General features: G+C 41.3%; 1 protein-coding gene across 18 annotated transcripts in view; it reads right to left on the bottom strand.

Annotated features, from left to right (window-relative positions):
- The window catches only part of MAGI2 (membrane associated guanylate kinase, WW and PDZ domain containing 2), a 1,124,289-nt gene that overhangs the window by 45,268 nt on the left and 1,064,100 nt on the right, over nucleotides 1–14,921 (bottom strand). For 10 of the 18 annotated variants that reach the window (XM_075926597.2, XM_075926590.2, XM_075926502.2 and 7 more), the window contains 3 exons: nucleotides 12,613–12,802; nucleotides 9,584–9,824; nucleotides 8,296–8,439 (listed from right to left, as the gene is read on the bottom strand). In XM_075926597.2, coding sequence (XP_075782712.2) covers nucleotides 8,296–8,439; nucleotides 9,584–9,824; nucleotides 12,613–12,802 — 575 coding nt within the window. The remainder of the gene's footprint in view (nucleotides 1–8,295; nucleotides 8,440–9,583; nucleotides 9,825–12,612; nucleotides 12,803–14,921) is intronic. The other 8 variants (XM_075926601.2, XM_075926526.2, XM_075926550.2 and 5 more) reach the window with 1 other exon arrangement.

Below are 14,921 nucleotides of genomic sequence, written 5' to 3'. Positions count from 1 at the left end.
AGGGACTTTTCCGAGCATGCTTGTGACAATATCGTGAATAGAAGGTTTCCTCTCAGCCTGCACCACTTCCTGCAGCTCCCATTAACTGAGAGTGGTGTACCAAAGTCCCCGGGAGATGCGAGTGACCATGCCTGTGGACAATCTGGTAAACAAAGCATCTCATGGCCAGCTAGTGGCTTACCATTAGAAGCCATGACCCAGAGTTTGAAAACCCTGCATAAGGTCATGTTGTCTATTTCTGTGCACAAGGAACATTCTTGCCATAACAAATGTAAGCAGAGTCTGAATCAATGTTTCCATTACAGCCAGCTCGAATGGGAAAGAAATCCTGGGTGTGTTTAATGTAAATACAGCTTGCCCCTGCTTTTCTTAGATGTGTTAGATATTTGGCTGTTACAATGGTGTTTTGTTCATTGTAATAATCTTGGCTGGTGCTGGGTCACAAATTGTGTTAATACTAATTGTAATGTATGTAATTACTGGGGGAACTTACTACAGGTCTGCTTAACCTGACACAAAGAAGGGAATCATTCTCAGTTTAAAGAATGAGCTGTAAGTACAGTTCACTCAGTTCGCTTAGGCCTGCTAGATATTCGACTGTTACAATCATGTTTTGCCCATTCTAACCAATTTGGCTGTTGAGGGGTCACAAATTGTGAGATATGATCACCCATGCTTGCTGTTATTGTGGGAATGCAGAAAGTCAGACTGTGTTTAACTTAGTTCAAAGGAGAGAGACTGTCAGAGTAAAGAATCTTGGATGAACAAGGGCTCTATTGTCAAAGCTCTGTGAAGTGGGCAAGGGAAGGACTCTGAATCAACAGGCTATCTGCCCTTCAGACATGAGCTGTAAGACTGGTTCAGTCTGTTTCTCTCCCCCTGTTCTAATGATAGAACTAGAACAGACTCCATTAGGAGTCTTTTTTATTATTTTAAATTTACTCCAATTGCTTGTGGCTGGCTTGTGCTTTGGGCCAAGAGCTGATATAACTGACAGCTGAAATCACTGAGAACTGAAACCACTAGGTTTGGCCCAGAGCCAAAACCACCACAAGCCAGCAGTGTGACGAGTGGCTAGCAGAGAAACGGCCACATGATGAGCAGCCAGCAGTATGGCAATGGAGAGGTGTAATGAGCGGCCAACAGAATGGTGGCAGTGAAGTCAGACGAATGGCCAACAAGGCGGTGGCAGAGAGCAGCAAGCTAGTGGCTGGTGAGTTACCAGTGGAGTAAGTATGATGCCTCCTTTTCTCCATCCCCACTCAGGATGGGAGGTGAACTCTGCGGATGCTCCTTTTAATTCAGGGTCTACCCTGACTAAGGGCAGGAACTGTGAGTAGGGTACAGAAATGGGGTGGGCATGTGAAGGGGACATTTACATTGCTGGACTTAAGAACCTGAAAGGAAAAGAACATTGTCCAACCTACTTGAGCTGGGACATTTACTCATGGTTTTGGGTATGAACTCTGTCGTGTTTTCCCAAAATTAATACATGTTACTTCTCTCCCCTTTTATTAAAGGTTTCTTTTCTACACTCAGACTTTGTGCTTTGCAAGTGGGGAAGCATTGCCTCTCAGAGGCACCCATGGTATTGTGTGAATTTCCCAGGTTACTGGGTGGGGGCTTGAGCCAGTTCTGTGTTGGATGGATGGAGAGGAACCCCTAGATATTGAACCTGGTCCTGGCTGCTGCTGGCTCCACCAGGAAGAAGCGTTACACAAAGACTAAGGCACTTCCATGAAACTGCAGATTTAAGTAACCCAAACGCAAATCCAGACATTCAGTAAAATAGGGGTTAGAATTATGAAAAATGTGTATTTGGGGGAAATGAGTTCATTAATGGCTATTAGCCAGGATGGGTAAGGAACGGAGTCCCTAGCCTCTGTTTGTCAGAGGGTGGAGATGGATGGCAGGAGAGAGATCACTTGATCATTATCTGTTTGGGTCACTCCCTCTGGGTCACCTCGCATTGGCCACTGTTGGCAGACAGGATACTGGGCTGGATGGACCTTTGGTCTGACCCAGTATGGCCATTACTATGTTCTTATGTGCTACAAGTTGCACCTCTCAAAACTAGGACTCTCTTGTCTGGCAACATATCTGGTATGGCAGGATCTTGGATATTCCTGAGTGAGAGAGCCCTGGAGCAGGAGGGCCAATAGCTGAGAGCCACATGTAGCAAGACTGGTGGTAGCAGGGTCAGGACCTTAGCAGACCGGTGGTGGTAGCGGGGCCATAGCAGCGGGGCAGGGGCAGCCCGGGCAGCTCATGTGTGCTGGTCCAGTAGTGGGGCTGTTCCCTGGCAGCCCAATCGGGACTGCGTACTTGCCTGGCAGCGTGTGCAGAGTCACGCAGCCTGGCTGGCAGTAAGGCTGGGCCATGGCAGCCCAGCAGGGAAAACCCATCAGGGGCTGTGGCAGTGGCAGTGGCTGTGGCAGTGGAGCCAGGGCTGTGGCAACCCATTTTGGGCCACAGCAGGTCGGCAGCCCGACTGGGGCTGCATGCTGGTCAGCACAAGCTGGCTTGTACCAGGACAGCTGAGTCAGGACCTCATGCCACGTAGCAGTGGGGCTGGTGCCATGGCAGCGGGGCCAAGGCTTCATGCTGCCATGCTGGCACTGCGGCTGGGGAAGCAGCTCCGGCAGTGGGGCTAGGGAAGCTATGTTGCCTGGCTAGCAGTAGGGCCAAAGGAGCCAGTGGAGAGGAGGGGCAGCAAGCTGAGGGGCCGGTAGCAGGGGACCTTCCCTGGTCCAGGAAATTCCCTCATTTGGGACCACTCAGGTTCTGAGGGTGCTGGATCAGGGAGATCCAACCTGTATTTCAAATTTGGTTTTCTATAATATCTTTCATACTTATGTCAGAATGATTTACAAGGCAATAGGTAAGATACATGACAATCATATTCTGTTTTCAGTTACATTGCTGTAAACCTGGAGTAAATGTATTGTTTTTTCTAGACTTTGTCACAGGTAATTCAATGTATGTCTATGCAAATACAGCAGCTGTTACAAACAACAACAGCAGGCAAATGCAAAGCAAAGAGAGTGTCTTCTATAAGGACTGATTGAAAATTTTCTGTTGAAACTGTTTTTTCAATAGAATTAATATTTTTGCAAAAGGTGTCAATTTTCTATAGAGATCTTTGAATTTTCATCAAAAAGCAGAACACTCCAAACACAAACATTTCAACTCAGAAATGATGAACGGTGACTCATGGGAGTTGCAGTTCAAGTGCTTATGCATAAGGTACCACAGCAGCAATTTTTAATTGAAAGTTTCAGTTTTCGGTTTTAGACTTTTTTAGCCCAAAAGTCACAATTTTTTGTTGGGTAATAAACACCAATGTCTGACCAGCTCTATGCTTCTCTGTCTTGTAAAGTGCTGAGTGCTGCAAAGGTATATAGATTGGTGCAGGAGTGGGAACAAAGTATTTTAGGTTCATGAAGGTGAATGATACTTTATACACAAAAGAGCCTTTGATATCTTGCTACTTGTTGAGAATTCAGTTAAAATTATTTTTCTCCTCTTCCAGACAGCACTTTAAATTGTTTCATCTCCTCTGTGTTCTTAGTGTATCTTTCATAAGTGACTCTCACCTCTCATCTTTAAGGCTTTCAGTTCCATCAGCCTTGTGCACTCGTCTTTCTCATTTATTGCTGTGGAATCAATTGACCTAGCCACTGCTTTCACCTATGTAGCATTTTCACATCCTCCTGACCTCTGAAGTGCTTTTCCACCATCTCCATTCTGATTTCTTTTCTTATGTGTTTGCTGCACTGACTCCCGCACTACAGGTCTTGCAGCCTGTTGCACTTTTCATGCTTTGCAAGCCCTCTTCTTTGACTATGTTTTTCCGTTTCACACCCCTCTTTTCCTTCCCTTGATTTCAGAGATACAGGGCCAAATTGTCCATTACCCAGGAAATAATCTGCATAGGGGAGAGGAAGTTCCTGGAGGTTCACCATGCGAAGATTTGGTCCTAGTTTCTGTTTATGTGCTTTTTCTGCTGAATAGTGTGGAGATGTACTATTCGGTTTGCTACACTTGCTGATGACAACACAATTTACTTGCCTCTACCTTGCTCATTACAGCCCAGCTCCCATTAGTTTCCCCAGCAGCTGTTCAAGAAACATCACATCTAAAGTAAAGATTATTCTGAATATGAAGGGATAGCTTGCTTGAAATATTAGCAATATTTTGTAACAGAAAATCCCTGCATGTCTGCAGGGGGATGATAGTGGACAGTATCCATCTCCATCTCATATGGCCCTTGCCTTTCCCCACTACAAGCATAGAGCCCGCTTCCTGCAGGGGCAGAGGCTGGGACTGACTTTGGCAGGATTGGCAGACAGAGGAGAAAGCTGCCGGTTAGTCTTCTTGTCCTCTTCATCATGCAGAGCATTCAATATTGTAGTACAGCTATTGGGGTACAACTAGACTGCAGAGTTTTTCCAGGATAATGGAGGGATCCCAGAAAAGCTCCGCCACATCCAAGGAATGTGTCTGCTTTTCCAAAAATTTTTTGGAAAAGCAGACACATTTTTTCAGCATCCCTATAAACCTCATTCTATAAGGAAGAAGGGATGTTCTGAAAGAGGCTCCTCCCCTCCCCCCCCCAACGTTTGGCCAGTGTAGACTGACTAATTGTCGGAAAGGCCTCTTTTGGAAGAAAAGTGGAAAAAGATACGCAAATTGCAGTTCGCAATTTGTGCATCTTTTCCTAATAGAACTTTGTAGTCTAGACACAGCCTCAGGGAGGGTTAGTAACCTCAGAATTGGTATCTGTCCGACTATGATGAGATGAGGTTCCTGTAACATCTAAAGTTGCAGAATACACCAGTTAACATGCAACCCCAGTGGATGACGATTTTTCCACAAGTGATTTATGGGTTGATGGGCCCTGGTAGTGCTGTTGGAAAGTGCATTTAATTTTGTATAGTTAAATTTACCTCTGTTTATAATTCAAAGCAGCATCATATGCCTCCCTTTGCTTTGGTTTATTCTGAGTCTCCTCTTACAATCCCTTCTCCATAATCATAGGTAAAGAACATGTCTGATATTTTCTGACTAACTTGAATGAATTAAAGTCAGTGGGGCCTACTGCTGTTCACTCCAAGGTGCTGAAGGGATTAGCTGAAGAAATCTCAGAACTATTGGCAATAAGATTTGCAAACTCCTAGATGACAGGAGAGGTCTCATAAGACTTGAGAAGGGCTAGTATAATGCCCATTTTTAACAATGGGAAAAGGGGGAGCTGGTGAACTATAGATCAATTAGCCTGACCTCAATACCTGGGAAGCTATTAATGCAATATATAAGACATTCGGTTTGCAAATACCTGGAGAATGAAGAGATGATCACTACAACCAGCATGCATGTATTTACAAAGAATATATCATGCTAAACCAGCTTGGTTTCTTTCTTTGCCAGGGTAACTGATTGGTGGACAGGGGGAATGTGGTGGCCATAATATACCTGGACTTTAGTGAGACTTTTGATATAATTTCACACATGACGTTCTGACACATAATATGGAGATATTTCAGGCTTGTCAGGACTACCATTAAGTGGATGCATAACTGATTTAACAACCACAAACAATGAATAACTGTAAATGGAATGATGTCAGATTGGAAGGAAGTCTTCAGTGGGGTTCGACCAGGATTTGTTTTTCATTCATTCTTAATTAACATCTTTATTAAAGATCTGTCTGTAAGTCTAGGTAAGCATATTGATCAAATTTGAAGACAACACAAAACTGGGAGGGAGGGGTTGCCAACCCTTTGGAGGATCAAGCTAAAATTCAAAGGGTTTTTGATAAATTGTTGAATTTCCTTTTTGTTTTCCACAACCCACTTCTCCAAAGACACATGTAAGGTGCTATGCTTAGGGAAGAAAGACCAAATGCACAGGGAATAGAGGATAACTGGCGTGGCAGTAGCACTGCTGAGAAGGATCTGGGCAGAAGCGACTGGTACCTGCTGATAGTGGTAGGGCACAATTTAAAGATTCTGGTGACATGCAGCAGAGCTCATGGCAGGTACTCAAGAGACAAAGGCATTTTGGTTTCTAGAGCTACTTTTGATGTCATGTTTTATGATATGTAACAGCACATGGAGACTGTTATAAAAGAGAGCAACACATGAAGAAGCTCTTTATTGCACGGAAGTATTATATCAATTTGAAGAAGTGGGATAAAGAATCAGGGATAAAGAAACCTTGGGGATACACAGAGGTCTTCCCGGGCATATGGCAATACATCTAGATATTTTCCTCACTTTGCAACAGGCTACATAAGAAGCACTATCAAAGTCAATACAAATTAAAATGTCATATAGGGTATGTCCAGACTACAGGGCTTTTTCAAACAAAAATTCCCCTGCATCTAGACTGCTGCTGGTTCTTTCGTAAGTAAATCAAAAGAACACAACAGTTTTGGACCATGGAAAACCTGATTTTACGAGGAAAAATGCCTTTTTTCGAAAGTGCTCTTTCAAAAAAAGGCACTATGTAATGCAAACTTTGCTTTTTCGAAAGAGAGCATCCAGACTGCCTGGGTGCTCTCTTTCGAAAAAGTGGCTCACTTTTTTGAAAGTACTGGCTGTAGTCTAAATGCTTTCTTTTGAAAGAGGCTTTTTCGAAAGTATCTTTCGAAAAAGCCTCTTTCGAAAGAGGCGTGTAGTCTAGACATACTCATAGACAATGGCTTGTTTATGCTGCTCTATATATACTGTTAAGGGTACGTCTAAACTACATGGCTACGTCTACACTGGCCCCATAAAACGGAATAGTCATGCAAAGCAGGTAAGTCAGAAAAGGGAAATCCGCGGGGGATTTAAATATCCCCCGTGGATTTAAATAAACATGTCTGCCGCTTTTTTTCCGGCTTGGGGAAAAGCCGGAAAAAAGCGTCTAGACTGGCACGATCCTCCGGAATAAAGCCCTTTTCCGGAGGATCTCTTATTCCTACTTTCAAGTACCGTCGACGGAGGCATGTAGATTTGTGTATTCGAAAAGGGGAAATGAAGCCGTGATTAAAATAATCGTAGCTTCATTTAAATTTACATGGCTGCCGCGCTGAGCCGACAAACAGCTGATGAGCTGTTTGTCGGCTCCGGGCGCTAGTCTGGACGCTCCCCTGTCGAAATGAAAGCCTTTTATCGACATCCCCTGTAAACCTCATCCTACGAGGCATAAGGGGGATGTCGATGAAAGGCTTTCAGGTCGGCATGGCGCGTCCAGACTAGCGTGCGGAGCCGACAAACAGCTGATCAGCTGTTTGTCGGCTCAGCGCGGCAGCCATGTAAATTTAAATGAAGCCGCGATTATTTAAATCGCGGCTTCATTTCCCTTTGCTATCTGTCTAATCTACATGCCTCCATTGATGGAGACATGTAGTCTAGACACACCCTTAGTGTTTCTTTGTCTGGATTGTTGACTCTAAGAAGGAGGTCATGTGATGAATGCAGAAGGGTTGCAAGTGCAGGGCTGGCTTTAGGGGGTGGCAGATAAACTTGTCACTAGAGTTGAACAGACAAAAAGCATGTATCTCGATCCATTTATTTTTCTAATATATAACACATTTTTAAAAAGGATGTGAAATTTCCTAAATTAACTTTGCAATTTTCTCTCACACAATGCACTGATGTGGTTTTTATTATTATTTATATTATAACAGCAGTGAGAAGTGCCAACTGAGATTAGAGCACCACTGTGCTAGATGCTGTACAAACAAATAGTGAAAGTTAGTCCCTGATAAACAGATCTTATAGTTTAAGTGGACAAAATAACTTGAAGCAAGACAGGAGTGAAGTGACTTCCACAAGGTCATAAGTGCACATTGGAAAAGCCGGGATTAGAACCCAGTTTTTTGATACCTAGTACATTGTCCAATATAGAACTAGATCATCTTGCTTTGTATTTGAAATACAGAAATAAACAATTTGCTATTATTTTTGTTAAGAAAGCTAGAAACTCTCCTTTGCTTGGAGTTTACAAGTTGTCTAGCTATGAATGAAAGAATATGCAGCAAAATGAAAAATAAAGCAATCAAAAACAAAATAGTCAATCCACAAATAAACTACTACTACTGCTTATTTAACGTAATTCACCTCTTATTAGGCCATTTAACAATATGAAAGTGTTTGTCCTTCACTGAATAAGTATTATAGAATTTCTATCTGCTCTTGTCACAAAATATAACTATTTTTTACATGCAGTGCACAAAAACCTCTGAATATATAATTCTTTACAATTTATGTTATGGCTTTGTTTCAAAAAAGTGAAATTACTCACCCTCATCCTTCCATTTCTTATTGCTGGCCCATCTTCTGCTAACCTCAGCACATACAAATCCATTTTGTACTCCCTTCCTCCTCGAATACTAAATCCAAACCCTTTGGCTCCTTTCTCCATATCAACAGTGAAATAATCGAAATCCTGCATAGATACAGAAGATAATAAAAACAAATTAACTATATGAACGAGTATGTTCACATTAACGAAAAAAAACCCAACAACCAAACCCTTTGAACATATATTTGAATGTGGAATTACCCCATATACAGTACTTCTTCAAAAATTCATTGGAAATATATTTTTACATAGGCAAGAGGTATGTACATATTTACATGGAAACAGCATGTGTGCTTGCCTTGCAAGTATGCTCCTAGAAGTGAATTCTGGAAAGGGTTGTCCTAGAAATGTGGTGTTGGCCAAGGACTTCTGGAAACCCATGTATTTAATATACTTTCTGACACATGTTCTTCTCCCACTCCTTGCAAGGAAAGGGGGAAATTTTTAACCTAAATTTGTACCAGATCCTTCAATCCTGACACCCATTAGTAAACACCACTCATGAAATCATTCCCATTCAATCAATAAACTACTAACATAAGGTTTATTTCTGGAAATAAGAATTCAAAGTTGGGCTCTGTATAAAAAGAGACATCTGGCTAATTTCTTCACAGACCATTTTTGCTGGTATAGATTATTTCCCATCAACACACATAAGATTAATGTTCTGAAAAAAGAGAAGCTTCCTTTTCAGATAAAAAGACATAGAGATATTTGTAATTTTTCTGATTATAAATAAGGTCTGTCTTCTGCAATGAAAGAAAGATGATATGTATGTAGAAATTCCATCTGAACTCATGATTTAGGGCTGGATTGTGCCTTTAAAGCACAGCCTGTAGTAAAAGAATATTTATGTTGCTTGTATATATATCGACTGAGCCATCGATCGACGGATCTCATTTTCTATGATGCTGCTGGTGAGCGACTAAGTCAATCCTCAATCGGCAAATATGATTATGGATATCACATGATTATGGATATCAGAAGAATAATGTTTTGCAAAGTGGCTTTTCCCATTATTATTTGAACTCTCCAAAATATTAAAAAAAAATCTACTTGCTGTAACAACATTTTTATAAATAGTGTTATTTTAATGTAAAAGTAACAACACGTAAGTCTTAATGAAGCTTGAATTATTTTCTTCTGAAAAAAATTTGAATTCAGAATAAAAATGCTTAGGTTAATTTAAAGACCCTGTTTTCAGAGCTGTAATTATTTTACTTTGTACCTGGGGCTGCCTGTAATCTGACAGAGGATATTGCCTAGTGTCAGGAGAATGTTGTCTGTAATCTATTAAAGGTGGCTGCCTGTAGTCCAGAGGTGGTGGCTGCTGGTAATCCACGACAGGAGGATGTCTGTAGTCTATTGGAGGCTGTCTATAGTCTGCTGAAGGCTGTCTGTAGTCAGTAAATGGAGGTTGTCGGATGTCAGGTTTCACATCCTGTCTTGCTTTCACTTCTGACCTATAACTGAGTAAGTTAAAATGATTATTTTAGTTCTTTAAAGCTTGAGAAAGCTGCAAAATGCTAAAAGAATTTGTAGAAAGGCATTGAAAGCAAAAACTGACAGATAAAAAGCAACAGAACAGCTGCAAAATTTTTGTTAAACGGCTTCACTGAGAGGCAGATAGTGCATTCGAGATGAGCTCTTCAAAGCAAAAATTGAAGTGTCTAAAGTTAGATATTATTTTTGAAAATTTGACCCTAAGTGACTTGTCCAAGGCAGTAAAGTATAATTTCCCCATCAACCTCGGTGAAATCAAGATTGGGCCCTAAATGGCAGTGACAGGAACAGAATCCAGGAAACCTGATTCTCATGTGTCTTGTCTAACCCAGACATCAGTTTTCACACAAGACAATGTAACAGAGAGCAAAAGATAGAATTTGTTGATTGCTTTTCTTGAACTTAGATTGCAATAGACTAAATACAATTTGAAAACATTTGAAAAGATTCAGAGGTTTACAACTCATATATTTTACTAATCTAAAAGCTTATTTTTTGTGAGCTCTCAAATTTAGAAACAGGCATTTATTTGTACCAGCCATTATCTGGCTAATAAAAAGAAATTAAATGGTTGATACAGTACCCATTAACATAGTGTACACTAAATAGCTCACTGAAAGATCTTATGATAAAAATTCCTGATATGCCATTCTAAGATTTAAATACAGATCTAGAATATGATGCACATTTAGGAATGAAAGAACAGAAGGTGGTTAATAAGGATTTCATACTACTTAAGCACTGTTTTAATTGCTAACTAGTTGATGTAAGATGCAGACAATCTGTTTTACCTAATGTGTATTAATAACACTCATCCCATGGAATGTGAAAAACTGTATAAATCAGTGTGTGTGTGTATGTGTTGTGTGTAATGGAAACATAGCTACTTCCTCCAGTTTTGCATTTGCTCAAAGTTCCATAGGCCTTGGAGCTGGGAGGGTGGCCTGACGTTTTAAGCAGGGTTCTTGTATTAAATCAATAAGGCAGGTCACTCAAATACTGTGGTCAGGACTGCCATTCTGAATGTAGGGGTATGAAGGCCAAAATTCATGGACTGTCCTAATGATCTGGTATATGGCATGTCTCTTCCTTTGTAATGGAGCACAGGGGAATCTGTTGAGTACTCAACTCCTGGCAGCACTGTCTCATGCATGGGGTGGGAGCCCGGGTGAGAGGACAGACTCCATGGCTGAGTGAGACCCAGTGCCCCTGCGGTGACATGACTGGGGACTAGAATTTAAAAACCAAGAAATGAGTGACATTAGTAAAATTAGTAAAGTTTTAAATAAATTATATTCAATTATTGTTTAACAATGCAATTAAAATTGCCATTAATAGCAACTAGGAGGCTGTGCCCCTTGTTTGCTACACTTGCCAACTCCCCTCTTTCTGGGGGTAAGTGTCTGTCCAGTGGGGAGGGGGCAGGAGCGAGCTGGGGGGCATTGTGTGTGGGGAGTGGGCAGGAAGAGGCTGGGGTTAGGTGTCTGGCCAAAAGGGGAGAGTGCAAGAGCAGGGGAGGGTGCAGTAGCAGGTTGGGGGTAGGTGTCTGGCCAAGAGGGAGGGGGTGGGAGAGGACTGGGGGTAGGGAGTCTCAGCAGAAGGGGTGAGGGAGCTGGGAGGGCTGGCTTGGGTGGTGGAGGGGGTGTGGGGCAGCCCGGGGGGGGGGGAGGGTGTCAGTTTCGGATGGCGGAGGGGATGTGGAGCGATCAGGCTTGGATGGCGGAGGGGATGCAGGGTGGCCCAGGATGAGGTTAGCCTTAGAGAGAGGAGGGAACCCGTGTGTGTGTTTGTGTTGGGATTGGATGGTGCAGGCCCCCCGGGCGTGAAGCGGAAGCCAGAGCTGGAGCAGCCCATGCCTAAACGAGATGGTGCCAAGACTGGCCACAGCAAGTGGCTGATGAGGGAGGTGGAGGTGGAGGTGGAGATAGTTTTCTCATGCAAGTTTAGTGTAAAGACTGACAGTGAAATCAGCTTTATCTGACAAGCCAAAAAATTAATCCAATAACAAAATAATGGTGATTGGAAAAGTCACAAAAATGTAAGAACAATTATATTATTCCACAACCTAAATATAGTTCTGAAACATTCTGCTGTTATGGTCACAAAATTCTAGCTTACCATCCAGTTCACTAAATTCATTTCATTCACAAATTATGTCTTTGAATATATACACACACAAAAAACCCATACATGTATCAAGATCTAAATTAGAGAAACCAGCTGGGGAAAAATCAGTTTGCTGTAGATAAAATCTGTTCTTTGAACTGAAAAATATTGTATTAACATCAGTGCTTTACCATGCAAAATGACAGGGAGATAGGGCTGAGGATTAAAAAAAAAAGCCATTTCACCAAGAACATGCTAAATATAAACATGTTTCATACATGTTAAGAACATAAACATGAAGTTTATTACCAATGACATTATTAGCAAGCAATATTCTAACATGCTTTAGTTCTCTGGCAAAAAGTAACAAACCAGCAAAAAATTTCTGAGAATCTGAAGCTTTAACACAGCACTTTCCATTTTGGGAAAGGTTTGATAGAGCCTTGTGTAACCTGACGTCTCTCACACGTTCAGGTGAATGAAATTTTTCAGTTTAATCTAAAACACATAATTTATGTTTTATAAATGTTACCACTCGAATGTTGGCAACAAAGTAACACGACAGATCCCTGGAGCTAAAAACAGGGAGCAACCCCATTGGCTCATTTGGTACCTACAGGAAATGGAATGTGGAGCAGCTGCTCTTACCTGTTTTCATGTCCTTGTAACTGGAGAGGTTGAGGAGGTGGTGGCTGTGCTACGGGACTGTGGTGTGCTACAGGGCTCTGCTGTGCTACTGGACTCTGCTGAGCCATCGGGCTGTGCTGCTGGGCCATGGGACTCTGTTTCTCTGAGCTTGGTGCGGAAGCTGGGCTGTTCAGCTCTGCATAATGGGAAGCTGGAGATTAAAGAGCTGTCACAGTGTGGCATTTCACAAAGGGCAAAGGTAGACAAGAATAATTTCGATAACACTCTACCTCCAAGTATTTATGTTTGGTTGCTTTTATTATCTATGTTCATAATTAGATTTTAAGACATCTGAACCTACCGGACTTCATTTGCTCACCTCTGAGATCTTGGTCATTTTTACAACTGTGGCTGACATATCGGATATTTAAAACTCAATTGAATGGAGTGAAGAGTTTCGGTGTTTCATAGTTTCTTTTAAAAGGTTATAAATATTGATATTTGGAAACTTTTCTTTTGGGAGAAAGAAGAATCTTACTGCTTTTAGTTCAGTTATAGGATGACAAATGGGTGCAACAAGATTTAAAATGCTTTTGTTTGCTCCCGCTACTTCTGAATTCAAATAGAGTGTTACCATTGATTTCAATGGGAGAAGGCTCAGTTTCATTATGTGAGCAGTCAGGTTGGGTAGCAGAGAGTGCAACTAATGTTTATAGATACACATGATCAGATCTCAAAATCATTTGTATCACAATGGCATGCATGTACCCTGCGAAAACCCAGTCCTTACTCCACACATCCACGATTTAAAAAGATGAAGGGTAGGGAGAAGCCTACAACATGAAAATAAAGTGCTGGACTGTGGCTTTACCACAAACAAGGGAGACCAATTTGCCTCCAGGTTTCCCCTTGCTCCAGGTTGAGGGAAGAAGCAATACTCTGCTCTAGGCTTATATATGGCACAGATTATGTCTCCTCTTTTCTGGGATGTATGTTTATGTGTATGGGGGAGGGAAAGAAAGAAAGAAAGAAAGTGTGCTAGGGCTCTGCTCACAAGTACAACATACAAATATTTATGTTATATGTATGACTATTTTCAGTTTGATTTTTTTAGGATAGTTTAATTTTTTTTGTTTATTTTGGAACAAATTGTCAAAAATACCTCTAATTTTGCACCCAAAAAGTTCAAGGCCGAAAGAGCAAAGGGCAGTGGTGTGTATACATTTAATATTTAGATGTCTAATAGCACAGTTTGCATATGCAAGTGTGATCTGTGCTTGAAAATTTTAGAGGCGGTTTGAAAATATCCCTCATGTCTACTCTAGACACTCATACGTACCAGTCAAGTCATATCTTCATACAACTGCTTTGCATTTATATAGTACTTTTAAGTTGAGTGTATCTTACAAAGTAACTAGATCCTTTTACTCCTTTTTATAAGTGGGGAAACTGCTGTTTGATGTTAGGCATGTGCCTGGTATCAAGCCGCATGAAACCTGTGTTGTAACCTCTAGAGAAATCCCTTCTCACCAACAGCCCCAGAGTCTGCCCACGTTGCAGCACTCAATATTTCAGGTGGGCTTCTGATTTTTCTTTTTTATGTAAATTAACTAGTGTCACCATGGATGGATCTATTTGCTAGTATACATTTTGTTAGCTAAATGCCTTTAAAGCTGCGTTAAATGGCATGGCATGGATTATACACTAGATAGCTCAATGCCTGTAGAGATTTACAAAACAGATCCCTGGCAGATGTATTCCACTAATGTTAAATCTCTTTCTGAATGAAAAGTCTGAACAAATTTGAACTGGACATTTGGATCTAATTTCTCTTTGGAAAGGGTAAATGCTTTACAGCGTGTCTGCTAAGAGGAGCAAACCCGTGCTCTTCCTCAACATTTAGGACTCTTTCTTTCTTTCTTTCTTTCTTTCTTTCTTTCTTTCTTTCTTTCTTTCTTTCTTTCTTTCTTTCTTTCTTTCTTTCTTTCTTTCTTTCTTTCTTTCTTTCTTTCTTTCTTTCTTTCTTTCTTTCCCCCAAACACATAAACATACATCCCAGAAAAGAGGAGACATAATCTGAATTCATTTACTGAAGCCAGGGCAGCATTATCCAGGGCCAGTGTCTGCTAGTTTCCTCAGTATACTAGTAGAATATCGCTATACTCAGTGTGAGTAGAGCTGATAGCACTGCCAGAGCTGAAGGTCATTTAAATAGCACACAGATCAGCAAGTAATATTGGTTTCTGTATCTGGCATTCCTATCCATACTAGTATTCTGCTACTGGGACTTAAGTTCACAGTTTCATTAATGCAGTGGAATTCATAAACTA

This window comes from Pelodiscus sinensis, chromosome 1 (assembly GCF_052426305.1).
Source record: "Pelodiscus sinensis isolate ZL-2025 chromosome 1, ASM5242630v1, whole genome shotgun sequence".
NCBI classification, from domain to species: domain Eukaryota; kingdom Metazoa; phylum Chordata; order Testudines; family Trionychidae; genus Pelodiscus; species Pelodiscus sinensis.
The sequence above is the reverse complement of the archived record's forward strand: the minus strand, read 5'-3'. Positions and strand labels throughout refer to the sequence as shown.